The sequence below is a fragment of the Thermomyces dupontii genome (assembly GCF_041956625.1).
Source record: "Thermomyces dupontii strain NRRL 2155 unplaced genomic scaffold VTN31scaffold_2, whole genome shotgun sequence".
Lineage (NCBI taxonomy): Eukaryota > Fungi > Ascomycota > Eurotiomycetes > Eurotiales > Trichocomaceae > Thermomyces > Thermomyces dupontii.
In genome coordinates this window covers 66,246-87,694 of record NW_027192308.1, presented here as the reverse complement: position 1 = coordinate 87,694, position 21,449 = coordinate 66,246, and the positions used below count along the sequence as shown (strand labels likewise).

General features: G+C 56.1%; 6 protein-coding genes across 6 annotated transcripts; 4 read left to right on the top strand and 2 right to left on the bottom strand.

The window, feature by feature from the left end:
• Window positions 1-496: 496 nt before the first annotated feature.
• VTN31DRAFT_2413 (uncharacterized protein) lies at window positions 497-2,467 on the top strand (the record flags this gene model as incomplete). Its single annotated transcript, XM_069402579.1, has 1 exon — window positions 497-2,467. The coding sequence occupies one exon, from the start codon at window positions 497-499 to the stop codon at window positions 2,465-2,467; it is 1,971 nt and encodes a 656-aa protein (XP_069261846.1).
• Window positions 2,468-3,082: 615 nt separating this feature from the next.
• VTN31DRAFT_2412 (uncharacterized protein) lies at window positions 3,083-4,824 on the bottom strand (the record flags this gene model as incomplete). Its single annotated transcript, XM_069402578.1, has 3 exons — window positions 3,083-4,553; window positions 4,611-4,728; window positions 4,776-4,824. The coding sequence occupies 3 exons, from the start codon at window positions 4,822-4,824 to the stop codon at window positions 3,083-3,085; spliced, it is 1,638 nt and encodes a 545-aa protein (XP_069261845.1).
• A 4-nt stretch (window positions 4,825-4,828) lies between these two features.
• On the bottom strand, window positions 4,829-7,804 carry VTN31DRAFT_2411 (uncharacterized protein; the record flags this gene model as incomplete). Its single annotated transcript, XM_069402577.1, has 1 exon — window positions 4,829-7,804. One exon carries the CDS (start codon window positions 7,802-7,804, stop codon window positions 4,829-4,831), a length of 2,976 nt encoding a protein of 991 aa, XP_069261844.1.
• A 1,842-nt stretch (window positions 7,805-9,646) lies between these two features.
• Window positions 9,647-12,726, top strand: VTN31DRAFT_2410 (uncharacterized protein; the record flags this gene model as incomplete). Its single annotated transcript, XM_069402576.1, has 3 exons — window positions 9,647-9,874; window positions 9,947-10,045; window positions 10,108-12,726. 3 exons carry the CDS (start codon window positions 9,647-9,649, stop codon window positions 12,724-12,726), a joined length of 2,946 nt encoding a protein of 981 aa, XP_069261843.1.
• Window positions 12,727-16,338: 3,612 nt separating this feature from the next.
• Window positions 16,339-18,317, top strand: VTN31DRAFT_2409 (uncharacterized protein; the record flags this gene model as incomplete). Its single annotated transcript, XM_069402574.1, has 3 exons — window positions 16,339-16,380; window positions 16,434-16,710; window positions 16,762-18,317. The coding sequence occupies 3 exons, from the start codon at window positions 16,339-16,341 to the stop codon at window positions 18,315-18,317; spliced, it is 1,875 nt and encodes a 624-aa protein (XP_069261842.1).
• Window positions 18,318-18,523: 206 nt separating this feature from the next.
• On the top strand, window positions 18,524-20,967 carry VTN31DRAFT_2408 (uncharacterized protein; the record flags this gene model as incomplete). The annotated part of the gene is made up of 3 exons (XM_069402573.1): window positions 18,524-19,565; window positions 19,623-20,288; window positions 20,342-20,967. The coding sequence occupies 3 exons, from the start codon at window positions 18,524-18,526 to the stop codon at window positions 20,965-20,967; spliced, it is 2,334 nt and encodes a 777-aa protein (XP_069261841.1).
• Window positions 20,968-21,449: the final 482 nt, after the last annotated feature.

Here is a 21,449-nt window from a genome sequence, read left to right as displayed (position 1 = left end):
GCTTCAAGAGTCCAGAGGCTTCTCTCTGCGTGCGGATGCTCTCCGAGGTGACTCTTTCAACCGCCGCGGCCTTCCACTGTCGATGCTGCATTTTTAGGGCTTTCTGTTCTCCGAGTTCGCTCTGGCAGCCTTGCATCTCACAAACGTGGACCAATTGATGCCGCCACGCCCGCTCGCAGCGTTAGTTGCCCCTCGACCAGCCCATCCACCAATTGTGTTGTCCTCCCGCCGCCTCTCGTGCATCGTTGCATGAATCCATCCTGAATGCGTCCGATTTCGCCAGTCGTAGCGTACCGTCACCCGTGGTGATCTCGGCAAGGTGTGATTCGGCAGCCCGTGCCATTGGTCGTTACGCTGCTGCCCGCAGAGGGCGATGGTAGCTCGGACCCTGTGGAGGACCCGTTTCTGATCACAGGCTCGACAGCGTTGGTGCTTTGCCGCGCTGTTGCCCTCCACTCGCTCGCCGTCACGCCCTCAGACCCCTCCTTCGCTGCCCATGCCTCCTGTCAGTCATAATACAACCTCTCCCGCCCGACGGCCTGGCCTGGCCCGCCGCTCCGCTTCCTCGCAGGCCGTGAATTCCACACGCACTTCTCCAGCCAGCGGGACTGAGGCCGTCGAGAACACAACGCATCCCCAACACCATAATCCCCACCCCACTCACCATAAGCCGAAGGCGCTTCACCGTCCGCATGTAGTCGGCGGAGCTCATCGCCGAAACACATCCCTCGGCAAGAATCTGAGCAAATTGGCTCGCCAGTCCACAGCGCACAACCTGCAGGTGCTTGGGGATGGAGCCCGCCACCAGCGCAAGAAGTCCGCGCCCGTAACCCCAGCCGGCAGTCCCCGAGGATCTCGCGGCGAAGGCGACTCTAGTCACAAGCACATGCGAAAGAACTACTCGACGCCGGCGCTGCATCGTAACACATCTGCAGTACTCGGGAAGAAAACCGTCGTTGCGGACCGGCCACAGTCGGCGAAAGGGCGGAGGAAGTCGGTGGGCTTTGAGCTGGGTGATCCGGATTCCGACGAAGAGTGGGAGGACAGCCCACAATCCCCTGAGAGTACCCGGCGAGGTTCCGTGGCTCCATCGGGCAAGGAGAGCGAAGAGAACACCCAGGTGCTCGTTGATCCGTTGACATTTGTGAAGCGGCCGAATCCGCAATTGGCCCAATCGCGAAGTCTGCCGGAGTCGGATCTCAACCGATTTACGGAATCGCATCGCGAGCCTCAAGAGGAACAGTCATCGGAGGAAGAGTCTTCGCATTCGGGCGACGAATCTGCAGAAGAACGCGAATCGCAAGCACCAACAACGGAGAAGCCGTCCGCGCGGCACCACGAATCCGAGGACGCACCGACGCGATTATTGAGCCAGCCCCGCCCGTCACGCGCACCCCCAGCCATGTCGTCTGTATCCGCAGTTGTGACTCCGGCGCCAGTAGACACCGCCCGTCGTAATGAGTCGCTCACGCAGCTGGCGACAAGTCACGATGTGTCCCGGGAGGGCCCTGCACAGTCATCTGGCGTGACAGCCCAGCAAACGCCGCAGGGTACATCGTCTTCGATGGAAGGCGGAGTGTCTCGCTTCATCACCAATGATCGGAGTGGGACGCAGCCGGCCTCGCGGACCGATTCCGACCCTAATACGCCCTCCTCGTTTCTTCCTCACTACCACCCTCAATCCCCATTGTCCTCGCAGCGGGAGAAGAAGGTCCGAACAATCTCACCGCCGCCGCGTCCTCCTGGAGATGGTCCACCCTCACGCACGCAGCAGAAATTATGGCTACAACGGACTGCGACGCTGACCACCTCACCTCCGGATCCTCACGGGACGGCGGGGCTGCCCACCTCCTCGATAGACCCGATGTTCATGGGCGGACCAAACGGTCGCCTTGGCGGCCGACTCTACGACGGCTCGCGGCCGATGAACGGTACTGCGCGGGGCGGCGCAGGCCCCGGCGGCGAAGCCAAGCACCTGCGCAGAGCATACGAGAGGTCATCGACGGAGCTGAACGTCGTCCGACGGTTCCATCAGCCGACAAGAAGCAGTTTTAACCGCGTGGATCAACTCATCAGCAGCATGAAGCAGGCGTCCCTCTCCGCCGAGGGCGGCGTTGGGAGCAACAGCAACACTAACAACGGTAACGGCTCCGCAGACAAAAACTCCAAGTCCGCCCCGGCGTCGTCGGCCCAATCATCAGCCACGATTTCTTCTTCTCCGACTCAAAAACGTCGAAAACCCGGCCGCGTGTACTTTCACGAACAGGACGACGTCGTGGCCATCGGGGAAGAACCTGGCGCACTTTCAAGCTCTACCAACGCCGCGGCGGGCTCCGATCCCCGCCGCGCGAGCAAGGATGGTGGAGGCGACGAGGACCGCGACGGTGAAAGTTACTTTGCGACAGAGAAGGAAATGCTGCTGCGGCGGATGTGGGAGTCACGCGGTGAGGTTGCTAGTCCGGGCTAAGCTTAGCAAGGCAAGCTATCTGTACATTTACGGTACTTTTTTCTTTTTCTTACCCCTTGTTTCTTCTTTTTTTTTGCTGCTCTGGTTTCGAACGGTCGAGGGCACAGGTATATACGGGAAGGTTTTATTGGCATGGTTCGGTTATTGGTTCCGGGCTTGGTTTCCTTTTTTTTTTTTTTTTTCTTTTTGTTCTTTTGAAGGCATGTTGCCGGATGCGAGATTCGAGCATGATTAGTAGGTATTGTTTTTGTTCGATTCTGTGGGAGTATGGATAACTATAAGTATATAGATCGATCGGTTTAATTTCTATTCGTGATGTCAAATGCTTTCAGCACTTGCTCGTAGGAGGCCTGTAGTTCATAGTGCTTACTATTCAGCCTCGACGGGGGCGATATGGAGGAATATTGATGGATAAAAATGGATCGAATGGATGGATGGGATTATAATCATAGTACATCACTACGAATACAGGTATCTATGTACCTTTTACAGTTGAAATACAAAGTTCCCAACCGAGAATAGCAACGGACAAACCAGTAAATAATGATACACCAAACATAAGGACAGAATCATAATGGTACTGCGACGCCGCGAAAGATTCTTAATCAATCCCCTTTACGAGGAAACAGCAGCCTCTGACCTCCCGCGGTTGCCGCCGCCCATATCCTGGGTCTGACCCTGTCCTTGATGGGTTGATCGGGACTGTGACTCGGCCGACCGCTGTTGCTGCGATGGTCTCCGTCCGCGGCCGCCTTTACCACGGCGTCGGTTCTTCGTTGCATTATTATTATTGCCTGCTTCGCGCGCCTTCTGGGCAGCTTCGGCGGCGGCTTGCGCCTCCATGACGCGCTTGCTTTCCTTGTCCCACCACTCCTGGAACTCCTGTTCGAGTTGGATGTCCTGCAGACTGTGCTTTGCGGTCACTGCTTCGCGCAGCTCGTCTTTTTCTGTCTGCTGTTGGAGGAGGATCGCGGCGAGGGAGGTTTGTCCGCCTGAAGAGGACGACGAGGAGAAGCCTGGGGCGGGCCGCTCGGGAAGAGGCGTGTGCCGGATGGATTGGATCACCGGCTGCGTGGGTGTAGACCCGGGGCGCGCTGCTGCGGCGGTAGTAGTGGGGATCGGGGTTGAGACGCTGCGCGCCTGTTTTGGCGGCTCGGCAGGCTTGGTTGCCCCTCCGGCGACGGTCTGCCGCAGGGTCAAGGGTGCTCTGGGTGCCCGCGGGTCTGAGGTTGCGGTAGGCGCCTGTCCTGGTTTTGGTACGGTCTGCCATGGGTTTTTGCGGCTTTCAGCGGCCCTTTGCTGTGCGGCTTGTTGTTCCTGCGCCTGTTGTTGTTGAAGTCTCTTTCGCTCTCTTTGGGACAGCTTCGGCGTGGGTGTCTTGGGACCAGTGGTTCGATTGTTGATTCCCAAAGTAAGAGACGACACCCGAGATTGCGAAGCTTCTGCCATGATCTCCTTTAGATCTCGCTTTTGACCGGATACCACAGGTGATCCCCATGGCGATGCCTTCACACTGCTACCTGGCAACGACGCAGTCGATTGCTTTTGCGGCGTGATGGGGACTGAGCGCGCGGTTGGACTTTCGGTGCTCATCCCGCCCAGTCCAACTGAGCCGTCCAGCGATCCAGGCGACTGGCCGGTCCTGAACCGGCTCGATGCCGGAGTAGCAGCTGCGGCTGATGGCTCATCGTCGACTTCAACAGAGCCTACGGCTTCTTTGCCTTTGCGCGTTGGCGTGGGAGAGGCCCCGTGCTCTTCGTCCATCTGGAACATCAAATCGTTCATCGACTGTTTGGTACGGAGCGAAGAGCTCTCCCCGGTTGGCTTTGTCTCTTGCGGAACCGGCTTGGCTTTTTTCTCCCGGATTCTCTCCTGCAGTTCGTCCTGGTCAAGTCGACTTTGGAGTCGCATCGAGTCGACCCGCCTCTGCCGATCCCGTTCGATAGAGGATACCAATTCTGGGTATTTCTCGTACAAGAACTCCTCTGTATTGCGCCCTCGGGAGACAGGATAGCGGGATAATTGAATTGCCTGACAGGTCGCATCCAGCTCCGGCAACATGTCTTCCTCGAGATCGTCCAAAAGTCTGTTCGAGTTAGAATCTGAACTCGTAAAGCGGGATTAAAAGATTAGAGCTTCGAACCTATTCTCCAACATGACTTCCAGATTGAGGCAAATGTACTCAAGGGCGGCGTCTTTGAACTCGGACACGGCACAGGGAGAGACGGCATTGAGCAGATGGCAAACGTTGCGTGCATTCACTGTAACAATGAGCCCCAGCTGCGCAGAGGGAAGCATGTTGACTCACCAAACTTCCCAAGTACCTTCTGGCACACCTGTGCCAGACGGTCGATCATGAGTTCAGTTGGCGGCGGACATGACGTCGAGAATCAGATCGATAAATTCATCCAGGCTCCGGCACCTCACGTCATCGAACATCTCTTCCTCGACGTCGCCGTACACGTGCCGCAACACATAGTCAAAGACATGACGATCAATGTCCTTGAGATCCACATTGATGACGTCGTCGCCGCGCCGAGAATCCAGCCATCTGCCCCCCGAGCGACCATAGAAAAGACCGGCGAAGAAAGGGCTTCTCTGGCAGAGAATTGGGCTGTGGGCTCTGACGGTTCCACCGTCGAGATGAATCAGCACATCGCCGCTATCGAAAAAGGACTCATTTTTCACGGCCATGTCGAGGTCTCCGCTCAAAGACCGCTTGGGGTCCACCATGATCCGGGCGGCACGCTCCAGGGTCCGAAGTTCGAGGACGGTCGCGATCCTCATCACCTCGGATCGGATCTGCCGGCACCGGGGCATGATCTGGGAGTCTTTGTTCTGCCGCCAAACGTCAACCGCGTCGTCGATGTAGAGGAAATACACCACGTTCAGAATCGACATGAAGTCAGCGCCCTTGCACACCATTTGAGCCTGCCCGTCGGAATCGGATTCAATGACCACAGCATCCGACAGAACAGAGTGGCCTGTCTGCCGAAATTCTACCAGCGCCCTCTCTGCAGCGGCACTGCGCCCAGCGAGAATAAACTCATGCACTGGGATACGGACATTGGAATTCGTTGTTCTGATCCATATCCGGCCACGTTGACCTGGTCGAGACAGCTCGTGCGCCTGCAAGATAGGCTGCAGCTCAGCCTCGATATCGGAGGACGCGAGAATGCTGGCTTTGATTCTGTGGGCAACATCTAACTCCGAACCACTTGTCTGGGCTTCACCGGACCTGGCCAGATCTCGGAATGGCAAGAGTTGAGATACATCATGCCACAGTGTCGAGGGAGACACGGAGATCTTCTCCTTTGTCACGGTACAATCCTGCTGGGCGACGGCATACGCACCAAATCCGTTGCTTCTCACCGCAACAACCCTTGAGAGACCCGGAACACGGACGAATTTGTAGTCTTTTGAGCCCGCTTCTTTGACTTTGTCGCGCTTCTCCTTTCTCCAGGCTGCTCCGGACGTGGTACAGATTATGATCGATCCATCCTGCGCAACAGCGACGTCCCGGACGGCCATGTGGGATTTCCGGACGGACCAGACTCGCTCCGGCGGCGATAGCGAGTTTCGGATCTTTGCCGGATTTGTGGTCGACGACTTTGTTGGGTTCGTGTCGGGTCGACTGTTGACCTGCACTGTGTAGACTTCGCCGAAGCTCGAGAGGGCGCAGATCGTGTTCCGACCCGATGTGATCTTGACGATACGGTTTACAGCGCCGTCGTACCGCGTAGCCAAGAAACTTTCCTTGATGAACGACGAGCTGAAATCAAGCGGAAAAACGACTTTGGAATACCCATAATGAGTGAAGACCCAAACTTCGTGGTTTTCCAATAGGACAGTCGTCGCTTTATCAATGGCGGACACCATCTGGATGGGGGCACTGAACAACGCCGCTCCCACACGGCGCGGCGTTACTTGCACCTCCAGAGATCGGGCATCCGAGTCGACGAGGCCGAGCTGACCTTCATTCTTGCCAAACGTATAGAGTCCCGAGGCACTGAAGACGGCAGAATGGATCGACGATGCCGCAGCGCCCAGGATTACCTCGCGCTTGAATGGGTTGAAGATTTGCCGGGGTGTGCATTGAATCGGCGTGTCGTCGCGTTTGTTAGTCCCGCGCGGGAGACTGTAACCAAGCTGCCCATATTTATTGCCGCCCCAGGTGAATACCTCGCCCTGCTCCGTGATGGCAATAGAGTGGTCCTGGCCCAAAGCCACCGAGACCACGCGTTTGTCAGCCAACCCGCCTTTTTCGATACAGACAAAGCCGAACCGGGTGGTTTGATCCCCGGTGCCGAGACGCCCGCCCGGGCCAAATCCACACATGTATAGATTTGCCTTGGGATCTGTCGTCAGAACAGCAGTGTGGAGTTTCGACATGACAACGTCCATAAACACGATGGGCTTGTGTCTGATCAACGTCGGGAGACAGGAAGAATCTTGGATTGCAGACGAATCGGTGGTCCCGCGCTCTCGGTAGAAATGTTGCAAGAGATGTTCCGGCCTTTCTACCGTGATTGCTTCCGGGAACTGTCGATCATCCTCGTCTCCAAGACCAAGCGACAAGTTTTTGTTGCTACCAAAGGTGAGAACCTCGTCAGCTCCGAGGTGAACTCGCGGTTTCAAGACTGCTCTATTCGACTGTCCATCACGATTCATCAAGGTCCCAGTGTCGACGGCATCATCACTGTCATAATCTAACGCATCCGAGATGGCACAATCAAGGGACACGGCCGGCCTTGTGTTATGGTTCGCGATGGTAGCGTTATACACATCAAATGGACTGTTTTTCTCGCGATCTTTGACCTTAATCAAGCCTCCGGATGGATGGCTTGTATGGCCAGGGGTACTGTAGTCGGTCACATCCCGGACATCCCGGGCCATGAGCGCCTGGGCGATGGATGCATTTCCAGCATACAGGGCGCGGTGCAAGGCGGTCCAGCCACTCTCGTAATCCTGCGCATACAAGTCGATGAAGGGAATCTCCAGCAATGCCCTGGCGAACTCAATGGCTGATGGCTTCTGCGATGATGCGACGAGATGAAGCAGGGTGCGGCCCTGCTGATCCTTGGCATTGATCTGGGCTCGAGTGATGGACGGCGTCGCGCCGCCACGTACATGACTGCTGCGGTTGGAAAAGGATGCGCCGGAGGACGTTCCGGTGATCTTCTTGCTGCGCGACGCGAGGTTTGGCGACGAGCTCAAGGAGGAACCGCCGGGCTTTGAGCCTTGTCCGACGGCGCGGGCCGCGCCGGAATCGGCCAGCACTCGCTTGAAGCTGTCGACATCATCATGCAGAAAGTAGTTCAGAAGTGTGCTAATCATGTGCCGCGAAGAGAGGAGACTGCCACCGGACGTTCGACCACAGAGCTGTCCTCGCTGTAACCACAACGGATTACGGCGTGTTTAAAGGAGCTCGATGGCCGAAAACAATCCGGTTGAAAAGGATTACGGAGAGCGCGACAGCAGTTCAAGGGTACTGTCTCCAGCCGACCGAGGAGAACCGAGAATCTCTCGAGATGAGGGCCTGATAAGGACTGTAGTGGGGTGGCGACAAGGGATGAGGGGAGCGAAAGGGTCGAGGACGGTTCGCAATGGGTGACAGAGAGGCACGATAATCGCGGGATAAGCGCGGCGATCAGGGTTCAAGGCACCGAGAGAACGGCTGAGGGGTTGAGAGCGTGGTGGTGAGAGCGCGATGATCAGAGAGTGTCGAGGGCTCGTTCTCTGCTCTTTAAGACCGATGCGGGCCGAATCCGCCCTTGGAGGAGCAGCAGCCAATCAGCGCTCGCGCTCGTCCACGGGTTGGGATGAGAGGTTCTGGGGTGAGTCACTGCGGCCGGACATGGAGGGGTTCTCTTCGCAGCAACGCTCTGAATCTTTTTGCGATCATCCTGAGTCACGCTGCTCGTGACTCTCCAAGCATCAGGCATGGGCGCGTGGAGGGACAGAGCACTGAACGGCGAATGCGAGTATGAGTAGATCACGTGACTCGATTCTGACTCAGCGGCTCTGGCGATAGCATCACGTGACATTCTAGAATCGGCCCGCAGGATCGCGCGATCCTCGCTCGACTCGTGGCGTCATGTGGTGGTATGTAGGTATCTATCAGGCGACGAGTCCTCACAAAGTTCATCAAAATGGTCAGCCCAAAAGTGAAACCTGATATGTCATAAAATCCTATCACGAGTCGCCGGTGGTTGCGTGTGCAAACAGGAACAAAGCAGCGTGTGCATGCAGCATGAGGCGCCCAGTCGGGGGGCAGCAGGCGTTGGGTGCCTTGGTGCCTGGAAGCGATAAGTAGCCAGCCGGGGAGCTCTCCACAGGGATTCCGGTCATGTATGGTATGAAACATTCTCTTGGCGGATATTGCACGAATCAGAAGGTCAGAGAACCGTAACAAAACCGTATCTGTCCTGGCGCGACCCGTCACTTACATACTCCACGATCTGCCTGACCGCCTCCTCCGGATCGCCAGTCGCAGATGAGGACCAGCGAGGACCGAGACGGAGCTCCAGCCCTGAACTTGACCTGCGCGCAGTTCCAGGCTCCCGGCCTCTAGTCCACGATCTTCTGCCGATATATGCCTGGCCGTCTTTCATCCTCTCTGTGCGCTGCCGTCGTTGTTGGCTGTCAGTCGCATCGCACCGGTTCATCCCGGCCTGGTCAAGTCATCGCACTGCGTCACAAGCTCCAGAGCTCGCATCATTTCTCCCATCTGCCATCCCCCAAACGGCCGAGTCCTCGCCTCTTCTATCCCACGCTTCTCCTCTCAATAACAAGGTCTATTATAATGCTCTTTTAGATTTGGGACGTGTTGTGACCTCCGGAGACCTCCTCACCCAGATCGGCTTCGTTGCAGATCGGCGGAGGAGGTGCTACGGTTCGCAACCGCCGTGGTCGGCAAGCCTTAGATGAGGCATCTGATTGCCACCAGGCTGCCGGCTCTTGGAGGTTTTGGATCTGGCAATAATATTGGCATAGTCATTTCCTGGTCCCTCGTTGCTCTTGTCGCTCTCTGTTAGCATGGCCGCCCAGTCTCCCTCTGCTCTCTCTCTCGGGCCCGCCTAAACCACCTTGGATTACTCTTTTGTATGTGATAGTGTTCGGAAGTGCTTCTCTGCGCGTCCTCTGACGTCCGGAAGCCGGCCCGACTGACACCGTACAATGCACCAACATCCGCGTTCGCCCGCCGCGGCGACAGGCTCGCATCGACGCCAGCCCAGCCGCAGCGAGGAGCGTAAGCAGCACGATGGCGATCGAAGCCGGCCGTCATCGCGCGCGGAGGGCCACAATCGGGGGCTGGGGATGGATCCGGCGGCCGATTCCAGTCCTCAGGGTGAGACGGCGCTTCCCAGTAAAGAAGCCATAGCCAAGCTCAATCAGATCATTTCGGTGAGTCCAGGGCCTGCCATTTCAGATTCATGATCTTGAAAGCCAAGTTAACATTGATTCCACTTGCTTTAGAATTACCACACCAAGGCCGCCTTGATCATTCTCCATTCTCGAGTGAAGCTGCCGCCAGCTTTCAGCAAAGGCTCTGACACCCCCCGAGTCAACCGCTGGGTGAGACTGCACCGGAAAGGAACGTTCATGATTGAGACTAATCCGTCCTGTTCCATCTCTAGTTCAATGTCGAGCTCGATGAGACGGACGAGTACCGGGACGCCATTCGCAGATGGAAAACCTGCGATGCCATCGACCATCGACCCCCGCCAATGGTCATTGAAACCTATATCGACATTGAAGAGCTAGAAAACAATCAAAGCTTGGTGATTCTGGATGACTTTGGGAAGCGCTGGGACGTCCTCGAGGCACTGTCAGCGTCTCACGATCCCCTTGTCCGCGCGCGCCCCAACGAGGTCATCTTGGAACGATGGCGAATCGAGCTGGGACCTTCGGCCGCTCCGCCTCCGCCCGATCTCAGTGCTCTATTGCCCACTGTCTACAAGAAGAGTATTGTGTTGTTCCGCTCGCTGTATACATATGCACGGTTCCTGCCAGCCTGGAGAATCGCAAAACGCAGCGGCACTATGCAGACAAATCCCGCCCTGAAGATCAAGTATCGAATCCGCGCAGCGGTTCCCGAGGATGACAGCCCTGATCCGGACGGCCTCTCCCTTGCTCTTCATGCGGGCAGCGGCAAGGTTACGGAATCCTACAGCTTCGGCACGATTGAATCCCCAGCTGGGCCATTCTCGGTGCAAGTAACCTACCGTATCAGCTGTGACTTCCGAGTCGATGACTCGGAGGCTCTTTTAAGCTCGCGATTCATGGGCGCTGACGACGATTTTTTCCGTCCTTCTCTACCTGCCGAGGAAGCGGTCCGCATCGGCAATCAGGAGCCTGGGTCTGTACCTGTCGCCAGAAGAGGTTTGGAAAGCCCCGATCGTACTCGGGCCTACGGGAGCTTGTCGACTTATCACCAAGTAGGCCCGACGACAGGAGCCAGTCCCATATCGACCCTGCGCGCCGCGCGAGAAGTCGGTCCATCCTCTCCAGATTCGCAGTCTCCGTCCCAGAAGCTGCAGCCGGCCGCCAAACTAGCTAAAGGGCGCGCAGCTGCGCTTGCTGGGGATGGAGAGCTACGGGCCGTACGGCGCCCATCCATCTCCTTTCAGCCGTTCAAGGCCCCGCCGCTGTCGGCCTCTCCTTCTCTGGCAGACGCTCCTCTCGGCGGTTCGCCACGAACGGGAAATGCAGCACGCCCGCCCTCCTCCGGGCCATCAGCAGACGCCAAGGCAATGCCTCCACCATCTTCGGTGCCGTCTCACGGTCGTAAGGCTACGCCAGACCAGGTTGTTCCGAGTTCCGCGTCAAGCTCTCCCCGACCAGCAGGCACCCCCAAGTACAGCAGTTCGTTCAGCCATCGACGTGGCCGGTTGTCGTCGGGAGGTATCCATCGCCCCGACGAAGACAATATCTCGAGCGGTAAAGGCAGTGCTTCTTCGTCCCACGTCCAACCCGGCTCCGGCCTGCTTACAGAAGTGGGCGGCGGCATGAGCGGCGACTCACTCCAGACCGATGACGAGAACATATCAGAGTTTCTCAAACTGCTCGACTTGCGGAAGGATCTGCTCACCCCGAACAAAGCGACCTCGGAAGCTGCAACACGTAGGACCTCTGCACTGCTGTCCCGCTATCAGCGGATGCGTGACTCCAACGCGGCGTTGTCGGATTCGATGACGTCTTCGCTCCTCCTTCACCGTTCTTCGGGGTCGTCGGCGAGTCGGCAGCTGTCTAATGTGCCTCCGATGGTAGGAGGTGCCTCCGTCTCCTCAGCGTCATCGCCAGGCAAGCCCATTTCCCCGCATACGCCACACACGCCTGCCATTCCCTCCCGGCTGAGTGCAAACAGCGTCGTGAGCTATTCTGACCGAGATGCCGAGACGGCGCGCCAGCGGGCGAGCGGCGAGCAGGGTACGGTCGCTGAAGGAGACGAAAATGTCAGCGAGGAGCCAACGCAACGTGCCGAGCGTTCCGTGTCAAATGCCATCGATATTCCCAAGTCTCCGCGGCCGTTTGGTCCTAGCTACCGGCGGTCAATCTCGGTGGCTCAAGAACGTCGGCCGTCGTCCGCCGGAGGTGCTGGCGGTGCTGGCGACGATGAGGACATCTTCCCGTTCGGCATGAGAAGCATCAGCCTGGGCGCTGAGGATCGAGCTCAGCCGAGCTTCAGTGGTCTTTTGCGCGAGCAAGAACTTTTGAACACATGTTCGGCAAACCCGAGCGGACAGCAGCCAGATCAGCGCGGGTTGGAGGAGGATGCCAGCAACCCAGCTTCGCAGGCCTACCGAGACTTTGGCTCTCAGCGAGGCGCCCCGGAGTCATCAGCTGCGCCGAGCAATGCCAACCAGCGTCGATTTTCGTTCGGCCGAGGCCGCGGCTCCTCTGGTGGACCTCATTCTCACAGCTCAACCGGCAGTCTTCCGGCGGGCAGCGCGATTCCGTCGCACCTGACGGAGCGAGAGCGCGAGCGGGAAAGCAGCGCCAGCGGCAGTAACAGCGGCCACTCATTCAGCGACGCGCGGCGTGGCAGCCATCGCTCTAGCCTGGGCCGACCACACACTGCGTCCTTCGACGACGACGAACCTCTCCTGTTTGCCATGAGCGACTTTGGAGCTCCTCGTCGGAGCCTCGAAGAAGGGCGTCGCGGGAGTGGCAACGAGTCCGCTGGTGCGTCGGCCGGATCGCGACGGGGGAGTGGCCGCCGCGGCGCAGGCCTGCCGAGCTTTCACGGCTGGTAGCGATTGTGACTCAGCAATTTATCATTTTTCGCTGGTTTCTAAGTCGTCTCTATGGAACGATAGACCTGACTACCCGCAAGGGCTGTCCAGATATTGACACACGATTCAACTGGCTCTCATGGCTTGACTTTTTTTCGCCTTGTCTCTCCATTGCCATGTTTCTGAATCGTCCCGGTTAGACGAGTTCTCATGATCATCAGTGATACACGGCGATGTTGTGTGTTCTTTCTTTGCATTGATGGTTCATACCTGTTTTCTCCTGCTTCTGGGCTGGCTTGTTGTTTCTGGTGGTTTCTGTCGGTTGTTTGGATACGTGTGTGATTTTTTATACCAGGTTGACAGGTGTGAGGTTGAGGTTGGCGTGGTTGTTTCTTTCTATCCTTCTGATATACAGGCCGAGTTGTGTTTGATCAGATCGAGCTACTACTACAGTAATCGCTGAATTGAATCCGTCCGAGGATATGATTGATATATTGATACAATCTCAACGGTAGATTGATGGATGTATCGTGACTTTTGGGTATCCAGCACCTTATAACACCATAGGACATGGACATGATTGATGGCATCGAGCACCGAACCGCATGCATGCAACAATGCGCCATCCCATCTAGACACAAAAAAAAAACAAAAAAAAAAAACCCGACAAAAACCCGGTACACAAAAAAACGACACACACACGTATAATATACTACGTCCGTTCCAACAAGGTATTCCTCGACGCACTGCGCCGCTCCTTCTTCCGATACTCGCGCAGCGACTCGCCTTCTTCCTCTTGGGATTTGTCGGCCTTCTTTTTTTTCGGCTGCGGCGCAAAGGTGACTTCTTTCTCGCCGACGGCTGTCCGCTGCGAGGCATTGGCGCGGCGGGAGGAGGAGGGAGGGGGGGAAGTCCATTTGGGATTGGATGAGCGTTTCGAAGGATTTGTCGCGCTTGTTGGATGCTGCCGCGGAGGAGCTGCTGATTTGCATTTGGCTGTATGGTTTGGTTTGTTTTTGATTTTGTTTTTGCCTTTGCTTCTCTTTCTTGGGGTTCTTGCGGCGTTTGTAGCTGATGGGCTCTGAGGATGTGCGTTTGGATTCTGCCTCGTCGGAGGAGGAGGAGGAAGAGGAGGAATCGTCGTCGTCGTCGCTGGAACTGGGAACCTCGTCGAGTTCCTCCTGTTCCACCGCGGTGAGGCCACGTGGCTTGTCTCGTTCGGTCTCGTTTTTGGCCGCCGTGCCGGGATTGAGGAGCTTGAACTCGCGCGAGTTCTCGTCCACGGCGAAGTCTTCGTCTTCGAAGAGTTTCCGGAAACGCTCGTCGAGGAGCGGGTTTTTGCTCGGGGCAGCATCGCCATCGGCATCTTTTTTGTTCGTCGTGCCGTTCTCGGTGGGTTTGGCTTGCGCCATCTGCACGTCGCCGTCGGCGTCCACATCGCCGCCCTTCTCCAGGACCTGCCGGGCCTTGCGCCGCTCCTCGCGCTCCTGCTTTTCCAGCAACCGCTCCGCCAGCTTGCGGTTGACTTTTACCTGGACCTTCTTCTTGCCGCGGATCCGGCTCTCGCGCTCCTTGTCGATCTTCTCCTTGATCCGCTTCGCGCGTTCCTCTTCCCAGATGTATGGGTTGGTGATGAGGCGGGCTTCCTCGTATAGTCGCTGGGCAACGAAGAAGCCGTGCATGTACGGTCGCAGGAGGTTCGTCCGCCCGATGAGATGGTCCAGATTGAGCTGGCGCAATTGCGGCACTGTCAAGAACTTGTAGTTGTCGTAGACGGTGTTGGCCTGCCCGCTGTTGAAGGCCTGCGGGTCGTTGGGATCCTCCGCCATCTCCTCGACAAGGTTGTCCAGGAACGCGCACCACTTGGGTGCTGGCCCGAGCTGTGGGATAAAAAACGCGTGCTGCTGTCGTCCTTCGTTGGCCGTCAGAATCATGCCGCTGTCAGGGTACCAGGCGACGCAGTTGAGATCCACGGCCGGCTCGACTGATGTCCAGGGCGTTCCATCGCGCGGGTCCCAGATCTTGATGATGCGCTTGTCGGATGAGAGGATCTTTGGTTCCGTGGTCTGCTCGCGCACTTGTGACTTTGGGAGAAGGAACTTGAGCGTGTGGATAGGGTAGCCGTAGCCTTGGTCCTTCTTGAGGAACGGCACCGGCGACCGCAGGTCGTACAGATGGATAAGTCCATTGGACGACCCCGTGCCCAGAGTTAGCCCTGAGCGGTGAAATTCCAGCGCCGTGATTTCATGCCGTCCTTCGTTCGGCTGCGATTGCGTCGGCGGCAGCAGAACTCCTGCTCGCCCTCGAGCTCGAGAGTCCCACAGTTCCACCGTTCCCAGTGACGTCCCGAAGGCCAGGAGGTTGTGACTCTCTTCGGCAATGGCGCCCGTGTTGACTGATCCTGTGTTGATGCCGCCTTGCAACGAGCCGCCTCCAACTGTCGTGTAGTCATCACCGCCAACGTCGACTTCGTAGCTGCGCATGTACCGGCCGAGTTCCAGGTTCAATCGAAACACTTCGCCCATGCCCTCCTGATTTACTCCTACTGAGGGAACGAGCGCTTCTGCCGACACCCGATCGTACAGCAGGTCGCGCCCGTAACGCGGCAATCGCATCGTGTAATGACATCCATTGGGGGTATGGAACTCCAGCGACCGATCGGATTGAAGATGGAGGGATTTGGTATAATCGGAGGACAAGAGAAGAAATGTCGTATTCAGAGAAACAGTATGTCTGGCCCATGACAGCGACAGATGTGGTAAATAATGCGTGTGAATCTGCGGCTTGTATGTTCCTTCGATCCATTCAGTCTGCAATTCTCTTTCTTCAATCACAGAAACATGAGCCTACCTGTGCTCATAACCCAGTTGCCATCCTCACTTATTCGAATGCATTGGCTGGCCTCTTCAAATTCAAAGTCCTGTAGCAGCTCAATCCGGTTCGCATATTCCGGGTCGTTCTTCAAACTGCGCTTTCGCCGCTTAGCCAGCCATTCCGGCAAAGGCCGAGCCGTGTTCGACCCGGAGATGGTATACACCGGGACAGATGACTGCGTCGTGAGCTTCATGGCGGTGATCGTGCAGTCTGTCCCTGATCACAGCCAGCAAACTGCGCAACAGGCCCTGGTAACCAAAAAAAAAAAAAAAAAAAAAAAAAAAAAAAAATTGGCCATATCAGCCGGAGATAAGAAAAGTCTATCGATGTGCCAAGATGATAAGTCACGTGACTTTAAAGCCAGCGGCGACTCTGATTGGCTGCCAACTTTCCGTTTGACCTCGTGCAGCTGGGGGTTCCGCGAACATCAGCCTGGCATATTACGACGATTATTATTATTTTTCTAGTCTCTGTTCACTGCTGGAACTAGGGAGACGGCTCTGGGCTGGAGATGAAACACTCCCGGGTATCGACTTTGTGGTCAGCTTTGGTGATGGGCCCTGCATCACTGGGCATCTGACCATCTTTCGCGCATTGGCATCCGAGCAGGTGTTTTCTTTTCGGCTGCTTGCGATGATTCCGCGAATAGCAGACTGTGTTCCATGTGCTGTATGTTTGGCAATGAGCCGCCCTTTTGTAGACCTAATATCTTGCTTTGGTCAGTGGCGCGGAGGAGACAGTTGACGCGCCGTCGAGAGAATGGAGTTTCCCGCAGACGCCATCACCAATATCAATGTTATTGTAAGTCTGGCGGCCGCTGGAGTGCACTGGACTGAAACACTGAAACCTGGCAGAATGGCTTCTCCACGATCTACTGGAGGATCTATACAGAAGAGCGATTGTCGGACGAGAATGGCCCGCCCGACAAATACTCTATTCTCAAGTATCTCAGTCGGATGAAGGATCTTGAAATCAAACTCCGGAACCAGGACTGTTTAGTCTCGACCCATCCGAAGCGGTTTTGTTTGTGGGTGTTTTCTGCAACCCCAGGCTTCGAGAGCTTGCGTGTTGCCAGTCAGGATGCGCCAGCGGACTTGACCAAGCTGACCATCGGGTCAACAACGATCAAAGGCAAGGGTTCTCGATCTGGTATATGAGTTCATTGTTAACTACTTATGACAGTCTCTGCTTCGGGCCATGTTACAGCTGCGGAGCTCACTCGCACCTTATCGCGGGAGCCTGTGTCGCCCGAGCACCCGACCCAGTGGGTCTCGAACCTCCCAGCGGCGTTTGGTGACGCGGAGAACCGCGCACTGGCACTCTTTGCGGCTTTTATCTCCTCTGTAGCTGGTGCGATGGGTCTGCAACTCATTCGACGTCACAATGCTATTCCGCTAGGTACTCGGTCTTTCTTCACGCCGGTACATGATAACTTCTATGACAGCCCTTTCATAGCCGGCGGTGATCCGACTTCAGTGCCGGCCTTGACAAACTTGGACGTCGACTTGACTGCGGTGGGCAAGGTGATCATTTTTCTGCGGACTGTGCATCAGGGAGGGATTTCGTGCCTTCGGGATGCCGGGCTTAATGCCGGTGCCGTAGACGCTTCCTCGAACATCGATGTCTGGCTCGCTCCGAATGGTACGGTTGCCCGATTGGTGTCCCTCAACGGCGATCAGTCCAGAATGTTTGCCCGCAGACAGCCCGCAAATGACGCGGCTTCTCGCGCGGCAATGGAGGCAAAGCAGCGCATCTGGAAGTCAACAGTCCTGGACTGGCTATCAAACATCGGACTCCCCGTTGGCTCAGTTGATGATGAACACTGGGTTGAGGTCGAAGTTTTTGAGCCATTCTACTCGACATACGCGGCAGAATATACACGACAAATCGAGGACGTGCCGTCTTCGTCACCGTTGAGACGGATTCTCTGGCCCTCAAGGTACTGCTTCACGCGCACCACGTCCAAAAATGCACTGGACGTCGATACCGTTGACGGTCTGACAAACGAGCTTGATGATCCGTTACAATTCGTCGAGGACTGGTTGAACGCTCCGAAACCCCGAATGGAGAAGTCTTCTTCCTCGATTCATCATGGCACCCAAAACAAGGATATGCCAACACCCAGAGTGGATATTCCGGAGTCCTTGGAGAGCCTAGCTCGTGCGTCCCAGTATCCGGATCTTCAACTAGCTGGGCTTGTCTATCCCACGCCCCCGGATGGCGCTCTTGTGCCGGGAGCCGTGTACAATACCGACAACCCCGGGGGGGAACCCCCGGAATCAGCCGCGACTCAGGCCGCCGCGGAGACCTCCGCTAGCAAACAGGGTGAACAAGGCAAGCCTCGTTCTGGCTCTGAAGTCACGTCAAGCGTTCTTGCTAGGAACACTCTCGGAGTGGCCTCGGGTCACTACGACGCCACAGGCGATGAGGATCTGTTTAATGACAAAGACTTCGGGACAAGAGACATCACCGATGCCGATTTCAACTTTTTTGACGATCCAAATTCAAACAGTTTGGATGATCCGGTCGTAAAGACCGAGTCAAATGAGCCGGCAATTCCCGAACCGTCCGATGTGGAAAAGCCTCAGACTCATTCTTCCCTTGAAAACGTGGCTGAAGAACAGCGAGAAAACCACTCCCGAGCAAATCTCCAGACACGAAGCCGGAGATCGAACAGGCCGTTGATACTTCGGTCCAACTCACGACCCACGATGACGCGGCTGAAAGTAAAGCTTTGATAACGGTCCCACCTCTAAGTCCAGTTGAAATCCAGAGAATCATATCGTCGAATATACAGTCTCAGGCAGTGGAGCACGAATCGGAAACGTCCAAAGGAAGATTGAGCTCACGGCGAGGAATTCGTTACAACCCGGTGCCTTTCCAAGGAGATCTGATTGCATCAGATCAAAAGTATGCCGCTTCGGGCCGCTTTTTCTTCGCGCACATGGCGAAGGACATGAGCGAATCGAAAGTTGTGAACGAGATCCCGACTATTGGTATTCCTCGAGCGCGGAGGTCACGTTCCACTGCTCAAACTGAACGTGCTACCCCCGGTTCACAGTCACTCACTTCACTTCCTCCGCAGCAGAATCGCCTTTTGTCGTCCTCTGACTCCAGCGACGAGAGCAGTTATGACAGCGATGATGATGATTCTGAACGTGGCTCATCCCCCAACAGGCTGACAGGGATCAAACGCAAACGACCTGTTTCTGAGGCCGGGCAGTCGGCTTCCTCGTCGACAGAGAGGTTAACACTGGACGTGAACGAGACCGCCACGCGGGAAGACAGCTCCGTCTTTCTAGCCAGTTTCTTGTCGATGCTCATCGACTGGTCATTGGAGGGATACTTCTCTCTCAAACAAGGCGGGCCGTCGCCCGTTCTCGTTCAGAAGGACAATTTAACGCAGGTGGCGCAGCTTATAGTTGACCAAGTTACGCAATCGTCTCTACAGCACAAAATTGACGGCTCGAGCCCCTTGCCTGATCTCGAGGGGGATACCATTCCTATACGCACGTTTCTCGAGGACATCAGCATTGTAGGAGGCATCGAAAGACTAGACTTGAAATCATACGTTTCGATACTCGACGCAAGCGAGGCCGCGGAGCCCAAACAGCCCTTGGATCGGAAGCCCGTATGGGGTTCGATCTCGAAGCTGTCGCCCCCGCACGTCAGAGTCCGTCGTGGACGGGACTTCCTCGAGCTTCTTCCGCCGGCCATTTGGTTTTGGGAGACGTTCGGACTGGAGCCAGTGAACGGACCCAAGGATATCTTGGCGTACTGTATCCATCCTCATCAGGCAAAGGAGGGCGCAGAAGCGTTTCTGGATCGTTTGGGCCTGCTCTATTCGAGCTGTAACCTTGGACGGCATCACCGGGGCGGCAATTCCAAAGACTTTGAGAATGGGCTATGCGTGTGGAACGTGACTCTTGGGGAAACTGGTTATCTCCAGACGATGCAGAAGTTAAAGGCCTTATGTGGGAACCTAGGTAAGGTTCATCTTCACTTCTCAGACATGATCGGGTTTTGCTGACATGGTCGCATAGGATCCGCATTATCCAAAGCCCCGCCATCCAAGGGCAGCTTTGTTGTGTACATCATCAACCCTTACCAACACGCAGCAGCCTTGGCGGACATTTGTGCAGCGTTTTTACACTTATTCCAGAAGTATATAGAGGAACTCGACAAGACTAAGACGCAAAGCAAGCCTCCGATCAGCGACGTGATCCTGCAGGTGATTCCCCTGAGCTTCGTGGCGTCCTCGACGTCAATTGTGGTCCCTCCGCAAAGCGAGTACGTGAACCTGGCGCTGGAAGTGTATGGCCGATGTCCCCCGAGTAACGCGAAAGTGGGGATGATGGGATGCGCGCCTCCCATCCTGCTCGCGGACCCGATTCCCAAGTCTATCGATTTCAAGCTGGTTCCCGAGTGCACGTGGCCGTTCCGAGAAGAGAAATGTCTGCATTTGGCGATTTCGCAAAGCTTGGACAAACGATGGATCACGGCGGCATGGTCGGACAACTCTGGGTCGTTCCAGCTAGCACTTTCGTACTGTGTCCGGGCCAGAGGGACCGATGTCAGCTCCAGACTCGGAGAGGGAAAGATCCGAAGGGACATATGGGACACGACCAGGGAGGTCATTGAGCGCAAGCAGGGGCGGTGGAAGGTTATTCTCGTACAAACGGAGCCTTTAAGCCGATGGGAAATTGATGGTATGTGTAACCCGCCCTCCATCTGCAGCCGTCTACTAACGCGGCACTTGCAGAGTGGAAGAATTGCATCAGGCGGTATAATCGATCTACATCGTCGCCAGTCGATCTGGCGATCTTCAGCGCCAATATTGGCCCTGGCCTGCGTCTGGAGCTCCCATCGAGCCCGGTTCATCCTAGTGTGGTGAGTCCGCACTCGACCATCCCAGCGCCAACTACACCTGGGGGCGTTCTATCTCCGGATCCACAAGGAGGCAGTAGCAGTGTGGCACCCTCAGCAGGGGCGGTGCCCGGAGGGTCGGAGCCCGACGAAGGCACGGTTCTCGTTGATGTCCACGACGAGAGCTGGGCGGTGATTTTGTCACATCTACACAGCAATTCACAGTACATGACCTTGTATCAGCCGTGTCTGGCCAGCGGGTATCTACTGCGACGGTCGCGCAACGGGGTGCACGACAGCCAGGGCGTGGTGACGATGAAATTGGATCTGGTTGACAGGCTTATCGAGAACCCTCCGCAGGCCCTGACGCACCGGAGGTTGGTGCGGGACGTTCTCGGGATGTACCGCGACTTGGGCACATTGGCCCGAATCAAGGGCACGCGACATGTACAGCGCAATGCGTTGCCGTGGCATATCGCTACGGCCGTTCGAGGGCAGGAGTTGCTGAGCCATGTACTTTGATCTTGTCTGTCATTCGGACTATGTCACGACGTTGGATAGGCTACGATGGGTGGAAATATGAAGCTTTGGTAACGACGGTCATGATTGTGATATAGGTATCTAGAAAGGCTGCCAAACGAAAATACGGAGTACATGTAGGTATTACCTGCTGTGAGTTCTTCACGGTGCACCCTTTCTCGATCAGATGTGTTGATAATCATGAGTCATTGTCGAGAAACCTCTAGTCTCTGGGCGACTCGCACCACCGAGTCCAAGTGGCATTGATTATGCTTGCTTCTTCGAGTCAGTTGGATCCAATTCCCAGCCAGACCAAGGCAGAGGGAGGAAAAAAAAAAAAAACCATTACTCTGCAAGCATGTAGTACAGTACTTAGTATCCCCAGGTTTAACAGGATGAGTCAAAGTTATTGAGCACATGAGAGATGATCTGGTCATTTGACGGATAATTCAGACTCGATCAGTGGTGGCCGACTCAAAGTACTA